Genomic DNA, 22,907 nt, shown 5'->3' with positions numbered 1-22,907 from the left:
AGGTTGTGAGGATGTCCTTCCAAGCCTTCAGCAGCTATTTTCAGGGCAGGTAAGGGCCTCTGCCCGGCCCCTGCACCATGCAGAGTCTCGAAGGCTGTGCTGCCGGCCTCTGGACGGAGCTCTGGTCCCAGGGGAGAACTCCAGGCATGATGTCCCCCCAGCCCGACCCCCCTACCTGACAGCCACAGGTCAGAGAACACAGAAGGCATCCACAAGATAAAACTGAAAGCAAATTAATTTATAAAAAAGAAAAAGAAAGAAAGAAGAGAAAATTTACAGAAAACTTTTGAACAGAAGGAAGGTGCCAAGACGCAGAAGAAAAGAAACACGGGCACATGAGGAGCAGAGGCCTGGCAGGGGCCAGGGACTGACGGAGCCTGGAATCACATCTGCCTTCACATCAAGGATGAGCGGGGAGGGCTGGCCTGGGAGGCACCGGAATCTGGGGAGCTGAGCTGAGCTGCAAGTGGGGGTCAGTACTACCCTAGGTCGGGCACTCCCACCCCCATGGTCTCCAAATCCCAGGAACCCCTAGCTACCAGTCAAGGTTCTGGTGGGCTTGGTGGAGAAGGGAAGAGGTTATGGGGATGATCCACTGAGTCATAAGAAGGAGGTGCTTAAGTGCTTTTTTAAAAGTTCAGGCTTTTACACCGTTCCATTCTCTTCTAGCTGCCCTCTCTGTTTCTCCCGGGAGCCCAATAGAGCCCAGGGAGGAAGAAGAGCCCCAAGTGCCCTGTCATCCTCTATTACTGACCAAAGGAATCCCCCAAAATATGTTTCCCCACCAAATACACATACACTGACATCAACTACATCGGCGACTTAAAAACACAAAACAGACACTGAGAGGGAGAGGGGTTGTTGGCTGAGCTGGGGCGGCCTAAAAACACCAACACTGAGGAAGCAGCAGATTAGCAGGAGGAATAAACCGGGCGTGGGGTGGCCGAAGGGGTTCTGAGCTGACTCGGTCACTAATGAGGGCTGCAGGGGCCAGGCTCTGCACCCTACCCTAACCCCAGAGCCCTCTCCAGAATGTCACCTCCCTCCTCCGAAAAGATGTAAAAGCTGGGGTGTTTTTTTTTTGTTTTTTTTTTTGGTGGGTGGAGGGAGTTCCAATGTACTTTAAAAAAAAAAAACCTATTTCCTTGAAAAGGGCTGAATTTTTTTTTTCTATCCATAAAAAATGCAGTAGTTTTGAGGGGGTATACCCTTAGAAGTGGTTAATTAGAACCTTGTATAAACACCTTCCTCCAGCCCTTGCTTTGAGGGCAGCACCCTCAATCCTATCCTCTCTCCCAGACATTAGAAAGATCTTTTGAACAGAAGTCCTTGAATAATCCGATATAAAAATGCACGCCCCTGACAGGCATGGTTGGGGCTTTGGAGGGGCAGGAATAGCTTTCCTTACGTAGTGATGAACTCTCCAGGCGGGGGAAGGGTCCCAGTGGTGGGGGGAGGGCTGTTCCTGGAACCTTGATCTCCATGGGGGATGAGGGAGAGAGATGTCTGGCTGGCTCCTCACTGTGGAGGTGGCACAGGGGTGACAGTGCCTGGGCTCGGGGCCGTGGGGTCTGGAGGCAGGGGGGTGCCTGGGTCTGCGGAGAAAGGGAAAGTGAATCAGCTCGAGTGAGGAGAGAGGGCTCCAGACCCAGGCCGCCACAGACAAACGGAACCGGACTGGCATGCAATGGCTGGGCAGATGAATGAGGTTCCCACAACGTACAACCTCCTTTTCCCAACACCCTCTCCCACCTCACACTGGGAAAACTGACAGACCCCACATTATCCTCCTGCCCGCAAGGAAACTCTCTAAATGGGGCACTTGAGCGTGACGGGGACAAGCAAAGGGAATGCCAGTCATCATGCAATTGGGTAGCTGTTTTTCAAGTTTACAACTGAGATGCTCTGTGCCACAGGACTCCTCCGTGACCCACAGTGAAAGGCCCCAACGTCATCCCAGAGGTGGCAGCTGCCAGGCTGGGGAATGGTGGAGGACAGCCAGAGGCCCACCCTCCTGTATTCTAATCTTATCCCAGCGCTCAAAAAGTGCCTGAGCCCTTCCCCACCTGCCCTCCATCCCTCCACATGGCCCCCTCTCCCTCACCCATCTCCCCTCCAGGACCCTTCTCACCTGGCAGTGGGCTGGCACTGGGCAGGAGGTTGCCCTGAACAGCTGCCACAATGGCAGGGCTCTGGGCTGCGGCGGATCCGAGCCCCGGCCCGAGAGGCAAGGAAGATGGCATGGTGGTGGTCGCCGGCAGGTTAGGATGTAGAGGGTTCGCCATGGACACAGGCAAGTTAGGTGGGGGGAGAGTGCCCGGGGCAAATGGGAGATGGTGGTGATGCCCATGCAGGTTAGGAGGAGGGGGAAGGTTAATACTGATGGAGTCGGCTAGACTACCAAATGGGATGATGGATGGAGCAGGAGGAGGAGGAGGCGGCATGCCAAAAGGCAAACCCAAAGGAGCATTACCCGCCACGCCTGGGTGCCCGCTGCCTGGCACTGCCCCTGGCATCAATGAGGGAGGAGTTTGTTGGTTGGGGAACGGTGAGGGGCCTGGGAAAAAAGAGGAGAGGTCAAGAAGGTTAGAGGTAGAAAATCTCACTTATCAGCTCAAGAAGGTTAGAGGTAGAAAATCTCACTTATCGGCTCACTTTTTATTTATTTTCTGTGCAAATTCTTTGGTATTTATTTCCTACCTATACCCAAACCAGGCTCCTCTGCACCGGAATCTCAGTAATCAACTCTAAGGCCACTTCCTTTCACTGATCCTCTCAGAAGTTAATGATGCTACTACTGCTTCGCATTTAACAGGAACACCCTTCCAACCTGCTCTAAAATTGTTGCCTAAATTACATTATTCACTCACCCATCTGAGGAATCAGTCAATCCTAATATCTAAAATAAAGCTATAAAGCTATTAAGCCCCTAGATCTAAAAGTCACTTCCCAGGAAACACTGGGAAAGAGGAATTCTGGCGGGGAACCTATGTGCAGAACTAACTGGTTCCTTCCACGACACTGCAAGAGCCACGGGAGAACCTGTGCTTTGTGACGTTTAGGAAGCATCCACCAACTACAGTGGACCTCGTCTGGCTCCAGACGCAGGTCGTGACAGTGGCACTTGGACCGTGCGAGCACAGACTGGACACGTTGTTAAGGAACTGGCCATGTCAACTCACTCTTACAGGGAGGGTGATCTAGCCACTCCTGGGCACCGCCTTCCCTTCTCCCTGACCCTAGAACTAGTGGTAAATCCTTGGAGAAAAATTGCAAAGATCAGTTTGGGGCGAGATCCATGCTGGCTTAGGGATATAAAAGAGCTGGGTCCATCAGTAGAAACAGGCCAATTCTATCTCCAGCCCTATCATGGATCCCCTTTGAGGGGGACCTGGAACATTCACCTGGATCTCTCTAGTCAGCAAGAGTTCAAGAATCCACCCCTTACCATGGGGTCCAGGGGGTGGTACCCCTGGTGGGACTGCCCCTGGCTGCGGGGCTCCGGCTGGTTGCTGCTGCTGTGGCCCAATCTGTTCAGGGGGGCCCAAGCTTCCAGGAGGGGCCCCACTGCCAGGAGGGGCAGGGGCCACAGAGGCCGGAGCCATAGCCAAGCCATGGACTGTGGGTGGCCCAGCAGCGCCTGTAGGTGGGATAGGCTGGGACCCTGGGGGCAGGGCTGGTGGTGGCTGCTGCTGCTGTTGGTGCATTTGTTGGAAGTGCTGCTGCCGAGCCCTCATCTCCGCATACTTCAGCTGCTCCATGTGGAAGGCTTGCCTGTCGGCCAGGAGCTGCTGCCTCTGATACTCCAGCTGCCAGTGCCAAGTGGGACAGTTACCAGTGTTCACCAGCTCCAAAGGCAAACACCTTGCCCCCTGCTTTGTTTTCAGACAAACCCAACCTCTCATTCTGATGGTTCCCCACATCAAGCCTAAATTACGTGCTTGGGCGTCCTCCTCCCCCCTTCCCATCTTCTGGCGACCCATATGGCCTCTCATTTCAATGGAATTAATCTGGGGTGGCCCGTGCTCCTTTCAGCTCCAAAGCTTTGTACTTGTCGTTAATTTGGACAACTCTTCCAGTCCTTTTGTTAGTTCATGTTCTTTTCTTCCTTAAAAACTGGCTAATAACTCATCACCATTCTTAGGGAGCCATCCCAGAATAACTCACTAACCTCTGAGTTTTGGGCCTTTATTCTATTATCCTCAGGATTTATATACTTGATTTGAAATCTCTTATTTCAATTTGTCAGATGCTTTAAGCATTAACTGTTTTTTGACGTCTCCATACTCTAATGGGAACCGTAAGTTCTCTCAGGGCAGAGGCCCTGTCTTCTGTTTCTTTTCACAGCTTTTCCAAGTGGTCCGTGCCTTGTCCATCCCAACCCCTTTCCAAGCTCATCTCCTGGATCTGAAGCCTCCACCCTCTCATCATGCCTTCAGCCTGTCCAGTCTCTCAGCAAACACTTAGTGAGAGTCTCCCGTGGGCCAAGCACTGTTCTAGGACCTGAGATACAGCCATCGAAAACGAACTAGGGTCCCTGCCCCATGGAGGAGCTGACATTCCGTGGGGCCTCGGTCTCCAGGCTTTGCCCATGGGCCACTTGTCCTTAACTGCCCGGGGCTGGCTCCTCCTGCCCTGGCGTGGGCTACTCCACTCCGTCCGGAAAACCTGTCGGTCTCAGGCTTTCTGCCCTGCTGCTTGCTGCCCCTGCCCTCCGCTGCCCCATCCTCAACTAAGGCACAGCTCAGCACCAAGGTGGGGCTCCCCGAGCTCTGCTGACCCCCTTGGAGACATTACTCACTGCTTCTCGCTCTCGGTCCATGATCGTCTCCAGCTCCTCAAAGTGCCGAAGTTTGATCTCCAGCTTCTTCATCTGAGTCTCCACCAGCAGGGCCACCAGAGACTTGATCTTCCTCTCCTCAACGGCAGCCAAGTGCTAGGGAAGGGCGCGTGGAAGGAGCATCAGTAGAAAGACCCAGTGGAAGACATTCCAGGGCAGAGAAAGGCAGGGTGGAGGCTGGCAGGTTTTAAGAAAGAACTTGCTGTGGTCCCAACCCAGAGAGTAACACAGGCTTGATATTTTAAAAGAACATGAAGAAAAATAAAGCGTGCCAAAGAACTAGAGAAGGTCAAATAATCAGAGGGTGGTAAAAGCTTAAGAGTAGCAATGACCAACTCTCCCTCTTAGAATCAGAAGAAAAAGGAAATGGCAATATTTAAGGGATGAGCAAGGAAGGATTTCCTCCAGATGAAGTGAGATCAGGGAATGGGGGATCTCCTTCTTGAGGTCTCTGGGTCTCTGGCCCTCACCTTGGCCTTCACGGCGGCAGCAGCTAGCGCAGCGGCAGCAGCAGTGGAGAGGTTGCCCTCACCGATGTCCCTCTCCACCTTGGTCTTCCTTTCCCCCTCTGACTCCACCACTTCCTTCAGCACTTCCTCCTGTCCCTCCTTCGGTTCCTTCTCCTTCTCAGGGTCAACTGGGCCAGGAACAGGGTTGTTAGTCCTACAGCCTCCCCACTGTCTCCTGGACTTCAACCACCAGGCCGGGGGGCTCACCTATGGGGTCCCCATCATTCTTTTCTGACTCCTTCTCACTGTCACCTTCTTTCCCTTTCTCTTCATCCTTTTTGGGAGCCTCGCTGGTCTTCTCCTTCGCTTCTTCCTCTACAGCCCCGACTCCTTCTCGGGGTTCCTGGAGGCCCAGGGAAAGAAGAGGAGAGGATGTCAGGGTGACAGGTTCTCACGCAAAGGGTCTGGACTGGGAAATACATCTATACCTCTTACTTGGGAGGTGCTCTGGCTCCAGGAGAAGCCCAGCCCTCGCCCGCCTGAGACTGGCCAACTCCCCATCACCACGGTGCCATGCCTGCCCCCCGACCCTCCGGGCCCAGGTCAACCCTGCTGTACCTTGGGCTCCTTCTTCTCCTCTGTGGCCTGGCCCTCCGCCCGCGCCTCGTCAGTCCCGCTCTCCTCTGGGCCCAGGGGAAGAGGAAATGGGAAATGGCTGATACAGTCTGTCTCTGTGATACTTTTCCCATAGCCCCTTTTCCTAGCCAAAATCTCAGGGAGAGGACCAATAGGGAGCCGTAGTGCCTAAGGTAAAGTCCTGGCAAAAATACCTGCCCCCCCCGCACCAATTTTCCATTCGTCATACGCTGAGGCCAGCTGAGGCAGGGACAGCAGAGGAGACCAGGTGGCTCAGACTCTGGGTGGAAGGGGAGGAATCTGGGAACCTGCCAGCCTTACCGATCCGTTCAGGCTCATCAGAGGTGGTTCCGGCAATACCGCTACTTTCCAAACCGAAGGCAGGGTCTGCCTTGCCTGTCACTTTGGCTGCTTCTTCCACCTTCCGAACGTGGGCTTCCACCAAGGCGGTGGGTACCTCTTCCTTCATTTTGGAGAACTCCTCTGTAAGATCCAGAGGGGATGAGGCTGGGAGTGGGGGCAGGCGGGCAGTTCCGCTACCCCAGGGAAAGCCGTCTCTTCATCCAGGCAGCATGGAGCCAGCCCAGTGCCTGAGCTCATGCCAGCAGAAGAAAGGCCAGTAGGGCAGCCGAGCTGACGGGGTCTCAAGGCCCGAGGAATCAGTTCTTCACACGCAAACCAAGAGGCCAGGACCCCTCCACATTACCTAGAGCCGACTTCGCGGCAGCAGAGGCGACTCGAGGATCGACGACGGAGGCCAGGAAGGCAACAGTGCTCATCACAGGGTTGCCAGACTGACTGAAGGGGATGGGCTGGTAGGCCAGGGGGCCCAGAGAGGCCTCCGAGTCTTCCAGGTACGGGTCTTCGATGGGGAGACGGAGAAAATGCAAGATGCACTCGTCCTGCGTGCGGCTCCCCACGTGCTCTGATACCTTGTTCCAGTCGTCTTTGTACATTTCCAGTGCCTGGTGGTGGCGGTGGGGACACAACTTGGCTTATTTAGCCCTTTTCCTTGAAGGTCAACTCCCAACTTAACTAAGGGTAGCTGGCTTCACAGCTCTGTGGTATTCAAGGGGGCCTTCCACACAGCACAGAAAAAGGATGTGGAGTTAAGAAAACGGCCCAGATCCCTGGCCTGGAGCTGTTCCCTGGGCCAGGTGCAGCAGGCATCGGGGAGGAGAGGGGCTGAGGGCGAGATCACGCTCGCCCCGCCCACGAATGCGCCTGGCACCCCGGCCGCTTCTCTGTGTGTAGACCACTCTTTTCTTTGCCCCAGTTACCTCCAGGAGTAGCAGGGTCTCCTGTTCCGTCCACTCTCGAGTGGCACTGGCCGCAGCTTTGCTCTGCAGGGGAAGCACAGGCGGGTCAGGGGGGCCTGTAGCCTCTGAGCAGTGAAGGCACTCGGGCCGTGAGTCGCCCCACAACTCCGTACCTTGGAGGGGACGTTCTTCTTTGTGTACATGTCTGTGCGTAGCCCGAAGTTCTGCATGTCTGTTGGTTTCTCTTTGCCTTTGTCAGGGAAGCTGAGCATTTGTTGGGAAGCAGAGGTCTGCTATTTGTTGAGGGAAAGAAAGAGGTGAGTACAAATGACCACCAGGAGCCGGGGGCGGGGCGGGGGGGGAGAGAGAGAGAGAGAGAGAGAGAGAGAGAGAGAGAGAGGCAGAGACAGAGAGAGAGAGAGGCAGAGACAGAGAGGAGACAAAAGGAGCTTCCTTCCCAAAGCCTCGACACCCCTGGGCGGGGCTTCCTCCCTCACTGCTGTAGCTCCTCTGCTCTCATGTCTCTTCTTCCCGGGCAGGGGCCCCCCAATAAAGGGGCAAATAAGCCCAGCAGGGTCTACACCCCACCTACCAGCTCTGGCTTGCCCTTAGCGGTCTCTGGCACCAGGTCGTCCAGCTCTTTGCCCTTGCGCCCAGCCTTGGTGTCAGCATCAACCTGGCGGCCCTGGGGGACAGAGCTTGACGTCATGGAGGCTGGGCAGGGAACACCTGGCCGAGGCCCTAGAGGCCTCAAGACCAACCGCTGGGTGGCCCGCATATGCTGGGGGCTCTCGTGCCACTGTTCCATGTTCCTTTAACGACTAGTTAGATCTGTAATTGGCGTGATAGCCATTTGTATTCACATGTCTTTACAGATTCTCTTGGGAGCTGGACAGTTAGGTTCTAATCCTAGATTTAGTACTCAGTGACCTTGGGCAAGCCACATAATCTTTCTTCTCTCAATTCTTGTAATTTATGAAATGGAAGTGGAAAAATGGAAGTGATAATAACTATGAGAAGAAAATGAAAAAATGTTGGAAACATGACAAAGTTAAAAAATTTCATGCAACTGAAATTTAAGCCATTTTTCTCTGTCTGTTCCACCCCCTACATTAGTCTGCCTGCTTCTAGAGGACAAAGAACATCTCTTCTGCCTCAGCAAGGCCTCGCCGTCTGAGGTACAGAGACTGAGCGAGGTTGCTAAACACCTGGGGCTGATTCCTGTCACCCTTTGCATGCTACGGAAAAGGAAGAAGCCTCAAAACACTTCTGAACCATACCCTAAAAAACCAGAAAAAGAAAAGTCCAAAGAAGCCCAATTTGACCCACCCCACCCTGTCCCCACAGCCCCTCACCCTACCTGTGGGGTCTTGGGCTGCAGAGGCACTAGCCCCGAGGGCGTGTCCGCCAAGACGTGGAAGTGAGAAGTGGGTGGAGGCCCCATTGGGGTTGGTCGACTCTCAGCGTCCACCTGGTAGTTAATGAGACCCCACTGTTCTAGGAAGGCATGGACCCTGAGAAGAGAGAGGGAGACAGGGTCCCAGGACAACCAGAAAGGTGTGTGAGGAGGAGAGCTGGGGGCAGGAGTGGGAGCCAGAAGCTCCCTCTCCCCAGCCCTCTTTCTCGACTCATTCTACTCCCTGGGAGATCTCATCTCCTCCCGGACAGCTAGGAAAATCGAACGAGAATCCTTCGACCACAGATGTGCTATTTCTCCTTTCTTTCTCCTTCCTTCCTTCCACACTTCAGAGAGTGCCACTGCCATCCCCTCAGATCCCGCATACCCAAACCTGCACTTCAGCTTCTCTAGAGCTGTTTCTTCCTGCTCGTTCCCCCACATTCCTTGCTGGCAACCCCATTTCTGCCCAGAGAGACCTGTGAGCGGACATCCTGACATATCCCTTGTCTCAGCTGCAAAACCCACCTCATGATGGCGCAGACGTCGCCTGCCAGGTTCCTGCGGCAGGCGGTGGAGGTGAGATACTCTTGGGGGTTCAGGCGGTAGGTGTCAATCATGAAGTTGCGATAGGCCAGGTAGCTTAGAAGGAGAGAGAAAAAATGAGGTAGAAAAATAAATGTCTACTGAGGGCTGACGGGCAGGAAAAATAATAAAGGAGCTAGTGGCTCCTCCTGGGTGACGAAGAAAAGAGGGCCATTTGACTCAATAAACGATGTGGGCTTACTGCGTGCCAGATGCCAGGGGTTCAAACACTGCTGACATTCTCCTTGATAAGGTTTTTAGTTAAGTGCATTTTGTCCTTGGCTGTATTTAGGGATGATTCACCGAACTTTTAAATAAAGAATCAAAAGGTGAAAGAAAGGGGGGGCTTTATTTCCAAATGCAGATATTAAAGAGATGTCTGTACCTATGTATCCAACCAGTCAGCATGACATGGTACAAAGAATATATTTGTTTTAGTTTTTTTTTCTATCCTCACCCGAGGACATTTTTAGTTTGCTTTTAGAAAGACAAGGAAGGGAGGAAGGGAGAGGGAGAAATGATGCGAGAAAGAGGCATTGATTGGTTGCCTCCAGTATGGGCCTGGACCAGGGATCACACACGCCCAGACCAAGGATGGAACCCACAACCTAGATAGATATGTGCCTTGACCGGGAATCGAACCTGCAGCCCTTTGGTTACAGGATGATGCTCTACCTGAGCCACACCAACCAGGGCAAAGAATGTATTTTGAACATGGAAAGATCTAAGTTCAAATCCCAGTTCTACCAACAGGGCCTAAGGCAAGTTACTTAAATCTTTGCCTCTCAATTTCTTCATCCATAAAATGGAGTGTCTGTGAGGATTAGAAAGGCCTGTGAAGACCTAGCACAGAGCCAGGCACATTGCAGAAGCTCAAAAAATGGTAGCCGTTGTGTGGTAGAGTATGAAGTTTGAGACCATGTCCTAGACTAAAGGATTCAGATCCTGGTTTTACTACTTACTAGCTGTGTGACCTTAAGCAAGTAACTTAACCCCTCTCTGTACATCAGTTTTCGGATCAGTAAACTGATGGTAACAACAAGACTTTCCTGTAAAGATGATGTGGAGAACGAGTCAGTGTATGGAGGACACTTAGGATAGTGCCCGGGAGACAGTAAGCTCTCAATGAATGCAGGCAATTCTCATCACTGACTATTTTATACCAAGAGTGCAAAGTGTGAGGAAACACGGTTTCGAATCCACCAAATGCCACCGGAAACAGCTCTGTGCCCTTTCTGTGTCAGTCACAGCATTCCAACAGGCCTCCAGTTTTTTAGTTTTTAACATGGTCAGTGATATACAGCTTGTAAGCTGTCTTCCAGATCTAAAAACACATGATTCTGCCCTGGCCAGCAGGGATCCGTGAGGCGGGGTATCGTTTAAACTAAACCCAACGGTCGAGGGTTCGGTCCCTGGTCGGGGCACGTAGGAGAGACAACTGGTCAGTGTTCTCTCTCACGTCAGTATGCATGTCCTCAGATGAGGATCTAAAAAAATCTACAATTCTCTCTTCCTGGTGAATCTGATGTATCTCCAGATCAGAAAGTAAAACGTAACTATTTAAAAAACAGGGTGCCAAGTGTGGAACAGTTCAGGTTGCAACCCTGCCTGCAGATCACACTGAGCCCTGTCACCTGCTCACTTCCTCCTCCCCAGCAAGAGCAGGGCTTCTCCACACACTGCTTCCCCGGGAGGAGGAGGAGGAGGAGGAGGGGGAGGAGAGAAGCAACCAAACTACAGGCAAAGAAACACCGTAGGAAGGGAAGGTGGCCGCAGAGAGGGGAAGCTGAGGAACAGCTGGAAGCAGGCCTGCTGGGCTCCCAGGGAACCTCGGCTCGGCAGGCTCCCCATAGGCTCCCCATCCCATCGTGACGCTGGTCCCGCAGCAACCCTGCCTAGAGCGGACCGTCAGGTCCCAGACAGAGCCAGGCAGGTCCGGCCCAGGGCAACGCCCTGAAGGAGATGAAGACCGGGGAGCCCCAAGCCTTCACTTACCTGGCACTTCTCTCCAGAGAGCCCTCTCCACCCCTTAATTCACAGACTTGGGTCTTAATAGATTTTCCTCGTTTTTTCTATTAAAACCTACTTTCAATAACCAGCCTGATAAGTCACTTACATTTTAGTCAAAGCTATAACTTTTGCTAGGAATATCTGCATCTTGGGTAACATCAGTAATTATGGATTGAAAGGCTCTGTACCCTGTTAAAACAAACGGAGGAGCTGGAGCAGGTACTTTTTTTTCACAGAGGCGCATGCTTACACGGCCCCCAGGAAAATCCTGGAGAGCATGCTACCGCAGCCCCAGAGCTGGGCTGGGGCTGCCTGGGGGCAGAGATCACATCCTGGTATGCCTTGCCTTGCACAAGGGTCCGGATCATGGAAGGAGCTCAAGAGATGTTTGCTAAACTGGATGTTGCTGGATCAGGAAGAATGAATGGGGACAGGGGGAGAAAGAGACTCATGAGCTGAGATTTCCTTACATTTCTGGAGTCTTGGACTTGTTCTTGCCGTTGAAGAACTCTGGGAGAGCCCTCCGCTCAATGGCATGAACACTGCAACAGAAGCCAGAGGGAATTCAGAAGGCCTAGTGGAGACATGGGAGCCCCAAAGGGAGGAAAGGCCGAGAAGGTGGGGCGGGAAAACAGTTGGGGATAGCAGGAGGGAGTCAGACGCTTGGGGAGAACTTCCCGCTAGGGCTCCCCTAACACTGAAGTGTGCCCCGGCCTATCTGGCTGAGGAAGAAAAGACCTATTCAGAGGAAGGAAGGGGAACAACACGCTGACCCCAGAAAGCAGGGAGGGAAGTGTCTGGAGAGAAGCGGGGGCCATGGTACCTATTGTAGTCAAACCAGGCTGCGTAGCTGGGAATGATGATGTGGTGGGTCTGCTCCGTCACGTTGTCCTCGTGCAGGTCCGGGTTCTTGGTCTGCTCCCCCTTGTTCCCCGTACTGTTCTCATCCTCATCCTACAAGTATGGAGGCTGCTGGACACTCAGCATTCTCACTGCCCCTGGCAACCCCCTGCTTCTCCTACGCCCCAGGAATATGGGCACTAAAGACAGGTGTGGGAACGAACAGTTATGGGCCCCAGAACTTGAAAAGTGTTGGTTTTGATCAATAGGTAGAATTAGCTTAGGGTGGGAAAAGTCTGGGCAGAGGGAACTTTATAGTCACAAATCAGAATCACATAGAGAGGTAGGGCCTCTCTAAACTGGCTCCACCTTGCCCGTGGTCTCCATGCTTTCATCCTCCTGTTCATCTGAAAGAGAGAGACACCAAGACAGAAGGCTGAAGCCCCCCAAGGAGCCGAGAAGAGTCCCACTTTCTGAGGCCTGGCAAGTTGGGGGAGGGTGGCGGCTGACCTCTCCTCCCTGGGGCTCTGGCTGCCTTGCCCCACGCCCCACGCCTTACCCAAGTCGGTCATGGTGCCTCCTTTGACTGGGGCTGACTCCGAGTCCTTCTTAGTGTTGACTGCCAGGAAAGAGTCATTTTATCAGACAGGGTCTGCAGGAATCAGGCCCTTACCTCTCATCTCTTAAGTTCTAGAGAGTTCACTTTCTTCAAAAACTTTCTCCATTTGATCACAAAAGGTAGTAACTTCCTCCAGTCGCAATCACTCTAGGGTTTGAAATTCACTTGCCACTTTCCCCCCTTCTCCACCCCAAAATTCATTTAACTTTTTTTTCCTATAGAGAAGCATCTTCTAGTCTATGGACATCCATAGATCATTCTCATCTTCCACAGGCCCTTATCCATATCTATGTGTCTGTAGTTCTGAACGAACTGAGACAGAGTCTGACCCAATCCCGCTGTAGAGGAGCAGTTGGATCTCAAACATTTTTGAAAGCAGAGGACACTTTTCTCAACTGAATTCACACACGAAAGCTCAGGAGAAAACACAGAGAGGAGAGCTGCTCTGATTGATTAGGGGCTGGGAGCCAGAGCTCCTCTCTCTGCCCAGGGCCCTCTTTGCCCTGCCCCTGAAACGTGCTGGAAGGTGTCTGGGCTAGACTGCCGACGACCAGCACCGAGGAGCGGTGGTCTCCACGGGAGGTTCTCACGTGAGACGCACAAGGTGGTCTGCTAGAACACAGGCAGAGAATATCAGAACTTCTCTTTATATTTGTTTTCCAATTTTATCCTTTACATTTTCCCATTTTTAGATGTTTGATGTGTTTTATAACGTTCATAAGATAGTGATGTAACAGTTCATGCATAATTCTGCTCAAATATATTTTCCCGCTGGGGCTGCAAAATCAAAAGGAGTATGGAGACAACTACCATCATGCCCAGGCACGCCGCAACTCAGTTACAGGTGTGAGGTCGGAGGACCCTCCATAGTGATGGGAAGACCATCTAGGCCTGGAGCTGACTATTCAGGGAGTCAGTCCATTCAGGGGGTTTGACAGAGTAGGGGCAGGTCCGGTAGGCCCAGGAGCTAGGCCTGGCCCGTACCTGTTTTAGGCAATGTCACCTCTTCTACGTTGGGGACCGGTGAGGGCTCATCCATGTCCTTTGTTAGGTCTTCTTGCTCCTCTTCTCTGTGGCCACGCTTGGACTTCGTGTAAGGTGTTGAGGGCCTGGGAAGGAAGAAGAGTGAAAGAGAATCCAGTCATCCTTGGACAAGGAGTCCCTGGAAGTCGAAGTTCAAGGGGAGGGAAGCAAGAGAGAATCTCAAGGGCAGAACTGAGGAAAAACATTAAGCAATTTCCTCAGAATAAGGCCCAAGGCTTTAGTTTGGAGATAAAGCTCTCTTTGAGTTTACTAGCGGCTGGGACTAGAACAGGTGGACAGCTGAAGAAGTCCTTCCCATCTTCCCTCCCGGAAGACCAGCAGCGCAGGGTCAGGCGGTCATGGGAAGGGATTTGTCCTTTGCTTCAGCACAGTGTGGAGAGAACGGTGAAGCTGGGGCAGGTTAGGGGCTGGCATACCCTTTTTTAGCATTTTTCTTCTTAGCTTCTGGGGTTGGTGAAGGAGAGGGGGAGCGCTTCCTCTTCTTATAGTTCCCCCCCTTTTTGTCCCGTCGATCTGAATCGGGGCTGTTCACCTGCAGGTTGGAGAATAGGGAGGAATGTCAGCTGATCGTATCCAGTGAAGACTTGTTCTGAAACTTATGCAAAGGCCTCAAGAAAGAAAGAAGAGGAATTTTCACCTCATCTGTCAATGTCTTGGCTGAAATCTTCTTTCGGCGAGAGACAGGGGCTTTGTCGTCATTTACTTCATAGTCTTCCTCATTCATCCATTCATTGAAGGTGTCTGTGTCCAGGATCCACTTTGTGTGAACCTGAAGCATAAAGGCAGACTTGCTGCAGAGAGGCCTAGGAGCCACCGCTCTGTCTGCGGGTCCTTAACAGAAAAGCCCAGGGCACAGAAGCCGCAGCTTCACTCCCAAGAATGGTCTGGTGCTGGCATTCTTTTTGGGGTGGGCGGGGAGGGGAGGGACTAGAAAAGCTCACCTTCCTGGGTTTCTCAGGAGTTGGAGCATCTTCCACAGAAGCTTCGATTTCACTGGCTGGGATCCACGTGTCATAACTGCCAGGGGAAACCCAGCACAAAGCAAAACCAATGAGACAGAGTTGTGGAAAAGGGAAGCTCGAACCTTTTACCTTTTCCATGTACAAAAAGTATTGCGTTCTGGGTTCTTTTCTTGGTATACCTATTTTTCTAGTTACCACTGGGATTCTTTGCATTACAAAGTAATAAAAACAATTACAAAATATTTTTAAAATAAAAAGGATCATGCTAACCCAACTACACATGACATTCAGTATATGTTTTTTCCAGTTACTTTTTCCTGTATGATTTTGTTTTTAAATAACTGCAATGACACTGGAGTTATTTTACATCCTATCTTTGCAGTTAATATTCATCTATAAATTATCAATATTATTTCTATGAGTTTAAAGGCTGCATAATAGCCCACTGCATAGACACACAAATTGGCTGAAACATTTTCCCACCAATAGACATTTAGATTGTTTCTAATAGTTATTAATCAAAAATTATACTGGGATAACCATTTTACACGTAAAGCCTCAATCCTTTTAGCCTAACCCTTGTCCAGTAAGTATAAACCTCCCCCAAGACAGAGGATTCGCATAATAGGAGGGAGGAGAACAAATTAACAGAACTAAAAATAACCTCAAAAGATAATAAAGTAAAAAATAAAATAAATCCCCCCCCCCAATACCTCCCCAAATCACTCCTAGTTGCTTTGCCAGATGGTCTAGCGCTTCTCCATCTGGCTTTCGTACTTACACCTGCCCCAGGATCCCATCCTCACCTGTCCGGGTAATAGCCCCAGTGCAGAAGAACCTGCTTATCCCTCTTCATGACGGGTCGTACCCATTCCTCTGGGGATAGAAACAGAGCAGGGAGAGGTATAAGTAATGGGGTACAAAAAAGTAACTCTGTATACAACTCCTGTTGCAGCAGAGGACCTGGAAATGAGAACGTATGATGATAGGAGGATTTAGGGTTGAAAGGAGAGAGAAGCCCAGGCACCACATGGGATCTCAGCAGTCCTCCACCTCCTAGTCCAGGCCATTCACTGCAGTGGCCAGGAAAAGCCGGGTCTCACCTTCTTCCAGGTTCCCTGGGACAGGATACACAACATGGGAAGCATTGTTCTTATCTTCAGTGACCGTTCCCTGGATGGTGCAAAAAGAAGTGGGTAAATATAGTCCCCTCTAAATTATTCATGGGTATAAATAAATAAAAATAAGATTTAACCACACATCTGCCTTCCTGATCATATTTTGCTCAAAATTGTATTTTTAAAAAAGATTTTATTTATTTACTTTTAGACAGAGGGGAAGGGAAGGAGAGAGGGGGAGAAACATCAATGTGTATCTCTTGCACGCCCCCTACTGGGGACCTGGCCTACAACCCAGGCATGTGCCCTGACTGGGAATCCAGCGGGTGACTCTTTGGTTCACAGGCTGGCACTCAATCCACTAAGCCACACCAGTCAGGGCTCAAAGTGGTATTAAAGAGTTAGTTTGCACTCTCTACTAAGCATACACCAGCTGAATAGCAGACGGAAATAGGATTGCAGTAATAATGGAGAAAAGTCAAAGAATTAAAAACTGCTACAGACGTTCCCTCTGAATAAATAATCTACACATGGGAAACGTAAAGTTGACTGTGTATCTCTAGCAATGACATCTACTTGTTATTCTAGAGTTCCACAGAGCAAAGATTTCATTTCTCTGAAGTCAGGCAATGTCTAGCTCAGTGGAAGTAGATGCTTTGTTTCTGCCCACAGGCCCACACAGTCTCTAGGAACAGCGACCCGAACCTGTCAAGACTGGGAAACGAGAGGAGGAGACAGAGAAACAGCAGCTCAAGGCTGCAAGTCTAGTGATTCTCTAAGTGGATATAGGCACCTCTGCCATAGAAAACATGGCCCCCAAGGGCTTTATATCAAATGGAAAACATCAGGAAAAGAGTCATGGAGTTTACAAAAACCTCTCCTGACCCACCCACTCACCTGGTGTCTCTTGATAATGTCCTTTAGTTTGCCTAGCAGTTTGGGTTCAATTTCTGGGCACAGAAAAATGTTTGGTCGAGACAGGCAATTATTCTGTGAGGGGAAGAAATAGGTGGAGTGAGATCACGAGGCGGGGGTGGGGGGTGGGGGGTGGGGTTCTGGATTCCTATTGTGAGAAGGGAGATGGATGGGAGATTCTTGACTAGTACCTGAACCAAGGACTTCTCAATGGTCATGAACATTTCCACATTGCGGTCCATGCGTGATGGATTCTGGAAGTCGTAACGCCGCCTTGTGAAGAGGCAATAATCTAGTGAGTACTATAGCTCAGCTCTGGGAATGACGTTAGGGTATGTGAGCTTTTAACATGGGAAATTAGGAGGCAATCCTGCCCACAGCTGTTGCCAAAATTGCCTAGGATCTGGGGTTCACTGATCTCAACTCACTTTGTATTTAGTCTGAAGGACAAAGCAAAGCTTGAGATGCCAGCCTAAGGATCCTTTTTCCTCTACAATACACACACCGATGCACACACACACGCTCACTCATCCTTGAAGACTATTTTGGCTCTGACTCTCAGCCATTTTTCTGACCTAGCAAGTCAGGCCTACTGACCTAGCAAAGTAAGACACTCATAAGAATATCTACCTAAGCTCTGCCACCCTAGAAAGACCCCCCAAGGAATCAGAGAAGGGAAATTCCCTCTAAAAGTTAGAAGCATAAAGAGAGGGTGTCTCACCATCCCTGGTCACTCTTGAATTTGTAGGCAGCTGCAAGTATGTGGCACAGAGAGCCTCCTGCTTTGAAATCTAGGAAACATTTGATCTACAAAATTGAGACAGGGAAGAAGTATGTAAGAGTTACATCCTAAATTCTCTTATTACTCAATCCTTTCACAAAAGCCCATGCTGAAGTGATCTCCCTCTCAAGGCTGGAATTCTTAACCCCTGTGCCATTGTATCATGTGGCCTAGAAGAGGGGAGAAAAAGAAACCACATTCACAAAGCCCCACTGTGCCAAGCACTTACTGGGTTACCTCATTGACCATTACAGAAACCCTACGACATAGGTATATTAATCCCATTTAGAGATGAAGGAACCAAGGCACAAAAGGTTTCAGTTGCTTGTCAAAGTCACAGAGACACCAAGTGACAGGACCAGGATTTGAACACAAACATGTACAAATCCAAATCTCATACCCTCTTAACGATGCCACAAGACTTTCATGCACCAAGTTCACACATTCTGAAATAACCCATTGCACAAAGTATTACTAAGACACAGGGAATGGTAAATTGGGGACTAGGTCAAGGCAGCAATGCCCTGACCAGAGGTAGAGATGGTAAAAAATTACCCCAAATCTCAAAAATTATGAAATTTACAAAAAACAAAAATAGCTTCCTCTCAAGTTTGGAGGGTTTACCTCCTTGCTTTTGCACTCACCGGCAGTTTAGTGAGCGGTGCATTGCTGACATGTTTGCCAAAAACTTCTTCCTGAAATTGTAGCAACTGTACAACCAGGCTAGACAGGGACTTGTTGGTGGGTGGTTCAGCTTGTATATACTGGGGAAATAGAGAGAAAGAACAAAAATAGACCCCAGATAAATTGTCCACCTCTTCCCTATTTCTTCCCCAGGAGCTCTGGAAACATCTGGGGCAGAGAAAATTGTGTCTTCTTCCCCTGTGTGTCTAGTCTCTATAAAGAAAATGGCAGAAGGGAGGCCCTCTATACCCCTCACCTGAAAGTTGCAATTCTGCTGCCCCCAACCCAAGATGTCAGTGCTGGGTGCTGAGGACAAGGGGAATTCCTACTCTTCCTTAGGTACACCCTGGCATCGGAGTTGCAGACCCTGATCTCTACCCAGAGGGCTGTAAACTTCTGAAGGTTCACTGAGTTCAGGCCATGGAAAGAATACCTTTAAGGCTTTAAGTGAGACAACAGTATATTCCTTGGGGTAACTTTGTGGAAGGCCATGATTCCCCCTATAATATGGCTTACTAAGAAGGTGCAAAGCAGTGAGGCAGAGCAAACAGAGTGAGCTTGTGCGTTCTGCTTCTGCTAGGAACAGGGCACAAATATCTTCACAGGCCCTCCTGGATGGGAAGGACCAGGCTCTTTGACAGCCTGGTGGAAAAGAACAAGACCACATCTGTCTTTTCTGAGGAAACTCCAGCTGTGACAAGTAACTCTGGGCATTCTTGAACATTTCCATATTATGCTACCTAGCACATTTGCCTCCTGTTCTAATTTTAAGTTGAGCCAGGAGGCTAACTTTCTCTTTACCTTTTGACCCCTGTTTTCTGAACCCTAATCACAGAGAAGAGTGCTCCTCTCAGTGGGAGGTGTAAAGAGATCCTTGAAGGAAAAGGTAAATGACAAAGAGCTAAGAGCTCCAAAGCTGAACCAGGTCACAGGCTGTCAATCACCCCAGAGCCAGAGACTAAGCCCCTAGATTGATCTCCCTTCTAAAAGGTCAAAGGTAGAAGCCTGGGAACCAGAACCTCAGGCAGGGGTAGAGACAAGCCCCAGACCCCACAGCTGTTTGTCAGGATCCTGACACCCAGAGACCTGAGCAGGAACAGGATTATTACAGGATCAGAGGGGCGTTCTCCTAAACCACTCATTACACTTCTGACCGGCTGCAAAGATGGGCAGGAGGAACTGGAGAAGTAAAGGAAAGTCAGAAAGAGAACCCCTCTCAGAGGGTAGTGAGTAGAGAAGCTGACTGTCTCCAGAGAAAAACCGTATGTTTAGATGTTCCTTTCAACAAGGCCAAAAGACAAAGACAATACCAGGAAGTTTCGGTAGTTAAGACAGGTAAGGCTTCTTAAACCCTTTGTTCACTACCTTGTTATCTACAGTTACGGGGTTGGGGGCCAGAGATATAAAGAGTGGCCTAGACTCTGAACCCCAAACCCAGGGCAATTCAAGACCAGGTGGTGGTGTGACTACATTGTGAACCTGAGGAATGGTTTGAGAAGAGGTCGCTACCAAAAACTCCTCCTAGATCCTGGCTCCCAAAGAGCTTTCGCTGCCCCTAGGCTGGAGGTGGGGGACGAGCGGTAGAGACAGGTGATCTCAGGGTAGGGGCCTTTTTCAGGCTGATGAAGCAGTCAATGGCCTGCTCTGTGGCTGTTTACCCTCCTGTCTTCTTCATCATCTCTCTCTGAACGTACACAAAGCACCAGGGAGGCCTCAGCCCTGCTGGTACCTGGCTCCGTGGGGAGCTGTGGCGGGCACTGTGGCGGGCACGCTGGGGGGTGGGGGTGGCAATCGACACCTAGTCCAACCCCGGCCGTCTCTCCCGAAAAAGCCCGGAAGGCGATGGCTTAGCAGTGGGTGGGCAGCTGGTACCGGGACCCGCAGGGGCAGTGGAGAAAAACACGGGGCTGAGGGCGCAGCAGTGGGGGCGGAGGCTGGAATCCGAGGCCCGAGGTAGGGCGGGGTGGGGGGGGGGGCGGTAAGAGGCTGGGGGAGGGGCGCAGGCCGGAGGGCGCGCTGGGGGCTGCACCAGGGGCCGCGGGCCGCCGGAGGGCGGGCAGGATCCCGGGGCGCTACGGTGCCGCGGTCCCTTTGTCCCGCCCCCGGTCTCCGTGCGGCCCTGCTCGCGTACCTTCTTGTAGTTCTTGCCGAGCCAGAGCCGCACGTTGTCGAACTGGGTCACTGTGTCCGCGGCCTCGTAGTACTTCACGTTGGGGCCGCCGTCCTTCTTCCGCACCGCCATCTTCTCGGGCTCGGGCCCGCCGCCGCCGCCCGCCCCGCTCAGCTCAGCTCCCGCCTCCTCCGCCTCCTCCGCCCGCCTCCCGCGGCCGCGGCCGCCGCCTCCCGCCGCCTAGGCCGGCCCCGGCCGGTGCAGCGCCCCCTGCCGGCCGGCCGGCCGCGGCGGCGGTGGAGCACCGGGTGCGGGACCGAACCTGGCGGCCTCCCCGGAGGCGGCAGCGGGAGCCTTGAAGTGGCTACTTCTTGGCGGGGGCGCCCCTCTCCCCTGAGATCTCTCTTGACCTGATGAAGCCTCTTTATTTTTCCCCCTCCCTATCAGCGGAGGAATTGGCACCTCCCTGTCCTACTCCAACGCCGACGGGCGTCCCCTGAGGCGCCCCCAGCTTCCAGTGGCCCTCACCTTGCCCATTCCTAATTCCTGGAGCCCCCTAATCCTAAAGAGCCCCAGATCCCTTTCCCCAAGACGTTTCTTCCTGTCATCCGTCTCCAGGAGTTCCCCTTTTAAACTCTTCCTGAGTCTCCCTGACCCCTAACCCTTTGTCCCAGCCCTCTTCTCACTCCTTAATGCGGAGTCCCCTAGCCGCCGCTCTCGGGACCCAGCCCCTTCCCTCCGACTGCTTCCTTTGCAGGCCCCGCCATCGCCTCCTAAATAGCTTTGCGCTCCTTGAGATCCCGAATCTTCACCGAGCCAGTGACTCTCCCTCCCTGGGTCTCCCGGTCCACCCGACTCTGTTGCTTTGAATGGCATAGGAGAGAGGTAAGGAGCCCGGGGGTAAAATATCGGAGTACGGGTAGGGGTTGGGGCCCGGCTTCCCCGAAACGCGGACCCCTTCTGTAAGCGCAAAGCGAAGCGTGGTTTTGGAAGTCACGGTGGCCGAGTGGTTAAGGCGTTGGACTCGAAATCCAATGGGGTTTCCCCGCACAGGTTCGAATCCTGTTCGTGACGTCCGTTTTTTCTCCCTCCTCCTTTAGGACTCCTACAGGGAACCCCTTATTTTCTCACGTGCCTTTCATACATTTACTTTTCTGTCTCGGAATTAGAAGCCGGAAGTTCTCACCCCTGGATTTGGGGGATTGGGGGTGCTTACAGAAGCTTAATTATGCACAACCTTATCGGCTGCTGGAATACAAGGGACTTTCAGACTTCTCCGACTATAGGTTCGCTAATAAAGCTTTGACATTGTTTCACGATTTGGGGAGGGAATAGCCTAGGATTTGAAGAAGGGTTGTTTTGTTTGGGAATGTGAACGCCTGTTGTAAGAGTCGAAACTGTAGTTTCCAGGAAAAGAGAGTACCTCTGGATTTCGTGACCACAAGTCACATCTTGTAGGTCGAATTACAAACGAAGCTCATGAAACAGGGCATTCTCTCACTTGGATTTTCTCGACGAAGTGCACCTCAAGTACCACAGGTCTAGGGGGAGTGCCCTATTGAAACAAACGCTGCAGATCTAGCGGGAGCTAGTGTGGGAAGATGACTATCACTTTTTATTGAGTGTTCATTATGTGTTAGGTAGTCTAAATTCTCCGTGTATTAACCAAGCTAGGGAATTAATCCCTTCTCTAACCGGTACTACCCGTCTCACCCAGTTCTTCCTATTCCCCAGTTTCTGATTGTGGGTATTAGCTAGTACACTTGTGGAGGATGTCCTTTTCATATTTCATTTCTTGCACAACGCTATCTTCTCCAGGAAGGATCCCCAGAAGACAGGGAGTCCAAAAGTAATTCATAGTGCTTTCCACACATTTATATTTTGGAGTGTCCCACCTTCGTACATACCATTGCTCATGTTGTTCTTTCCAAGGTCACCCTCACCAGTGATCACTTCCCACTGCCACCAGATCACTTTCCATGCTGCACATCCTTTTACTCCTCTTTGATGTTCTTGATACACATCTGGGAAAGTTAATTTCTTAAAAAGTTAAATTTATCCCACCTCCCAACTGTGTCTCAAATCTGTCCACTTGTCTCACAGTTGAGTGCAGACTGGACCCACCACTTTGCTGGAGCCTTCATTTGGACAGTAGGGGTAATTGTGAGGACTACATGAGTTAATATATGTAAAACTGCACTAAAGCATGCACACGTAACCAGAGACCTTAAACCCTTCCATAGCTGCCTTTGGTCTCTTTTCTCTCTGCTCTTCCATATTCCCTACCCCCATTCACTGGCGCTCTTTTAATTCCTGGTATAGTATTTGTCCATGTTTATGCTGTTCTCTGCCTGAAATAATCTTTCTTGTCCTCACTTTATACTCAGTCCGCACTTAAATGTTGGTTCTCCTGGAAAGTCTTCTCTAATCACCTATGGCCCACTACGTCCTACACCCTAATTTTATTTTGTGAAGTCTTTCTTCCCCTGTAGAATATAAACTCTTAGCACATATGAGGTGCTCAATTAAAAAAATAGTTTTGTTGACTAAATGGATGCTTTTTATAGCGGTTATGTGTACATGTTTTAATCTTTACTGAGACTGTACTATAAAGGACTTTGCATAACTTGGGAACTAGGACTGTGTATTTTATTTGTAT

The 22,907-nt window shown here is 51.1% G+C and overlaps 1 protein-coding gene and 1 non-coding gene across 8 annotated transcripts; one reads left to right on the top strand and one right to left on the bottom strand.

Annotated features, from left to right (window-relative positions):
• Positions 1-217: 217 nt before the first annotated feature.
• SMARCC2 (SWI/SNF related, matrix associated, actin dependent regulator of chromatin subfamily c member 2) lies at positions 218-20,519 on the bottom strand. Of its 7 annotated transcripts, none has more exons than XM_045829279.1 (30): positions 20,270-20,519; positions 18,099-18,218; positions 17,395-17,480; positions 16,865-16,946; positions 16,656-16,748; positions 15,744-15,813; positions 15,447-15,516; positions 14,620-14,695; positions 14,316-14,447; positions 14,095-14,210; positions 13,619-13,743; positions 12,575-12,634; positions 12,385-12,422; positions 11,999-12,129; positions 11,646-11,717; positions 9,109-9,222; positions 8,545-8,698; positions 7,777-7,869; positions 7,358-7,477; positions 7,206-7,268; positions 6,632-6,890; positions 6,247-6,408; positions 5,908-5,972; positions 5,557-5,692; positions 5,311-5,477; positions 4,802-4,936; positions 3,449-3,809; positions 2,474-2,557; positions 2,132-2,197; positions 218-1,595 (listed from the first exon to the last, which is right to left on the bottom strand). In XM_045829279.1, the coding sequence occupies exons 1-30, from the start codon at positions 20,378-20,380 to the stop codon at positions 1,519-1,521; spliced, it is 3,438 nt and encodes a 1,145-aa protein (XP_045685235.1). In that variant the 5' UTR covers positions 20,381-20,519; the 3' UTR covers positions 218-1,518. The 7 variants fall into 7 exon arrangements, with proteins under 7 accessions (XP_045685235.1, XP_045685236.1, XP_045685231.1 ...); XM_045829280.1 differs by having other exon boundaries at positions 7,358-7,474; XM_045829275.1 differs by having other exon boundaries at positions 2,132-2,557.
• Positions 20,520-21,240: 721 nt separating this feature from the next.
• On the top strand, positions 21,241-21,322 carry TRNAS-CGA. The gene has a single exon. It is a non-coding gene; the product is annotated as a tRNA-Ser (tRNA).
• The last annotated feature ends 1,585 nt before the right edge of the window (positions 21,323-22,907 follow it).

This window comes from Phyllostomus hastatus, unplaced genomic scaffold (assembly GCF_019186645.2).
Source record: "Phyllostomus hastatus isolate PE091 unplaced genomic scaffold, TTU_PhHast_1.1 phas_scaffold_93, whole genome shotgun sequence".
NCBI classification, from domain to species: Eukaryota; Metazoa; Chordata; class Mammalia; order Chiroptera; family Phyllostomidae; genus Phyllostomus; species Phyllostomus hastatus.
Note: the sequence above shows the minus strand (reverse complement) of the source record. Positions and strands in the feature narration are given on the sequence as shown.

Excerpts from the sequence above, each read along its gene's own strand:
- SMARCC2 (XM_045829275.1), bottom strand. The coding sequence starts at position 20,380 with ATGGCGGTGCGGAAGAAGGACGGCGGCCCCAACGTGAAGTACTACGAG. Across the intron at positions 7,870-8,544 it reads TGCAGCCCAAGACCCCACAG|GGCCGCCAGGTTGATGCTGA; the intron begins GTAGGGTGAGGG and ends TCTGTCCCCCAG. Across the intron at positions 4,937-5,310 it reads CTGCCGCCGTGAAGGCCAAG|CACTTGGCTGCCGTTGAGGA; the intron begins GTGAGGGCCAGA and ends GCCCTTCCCTAG.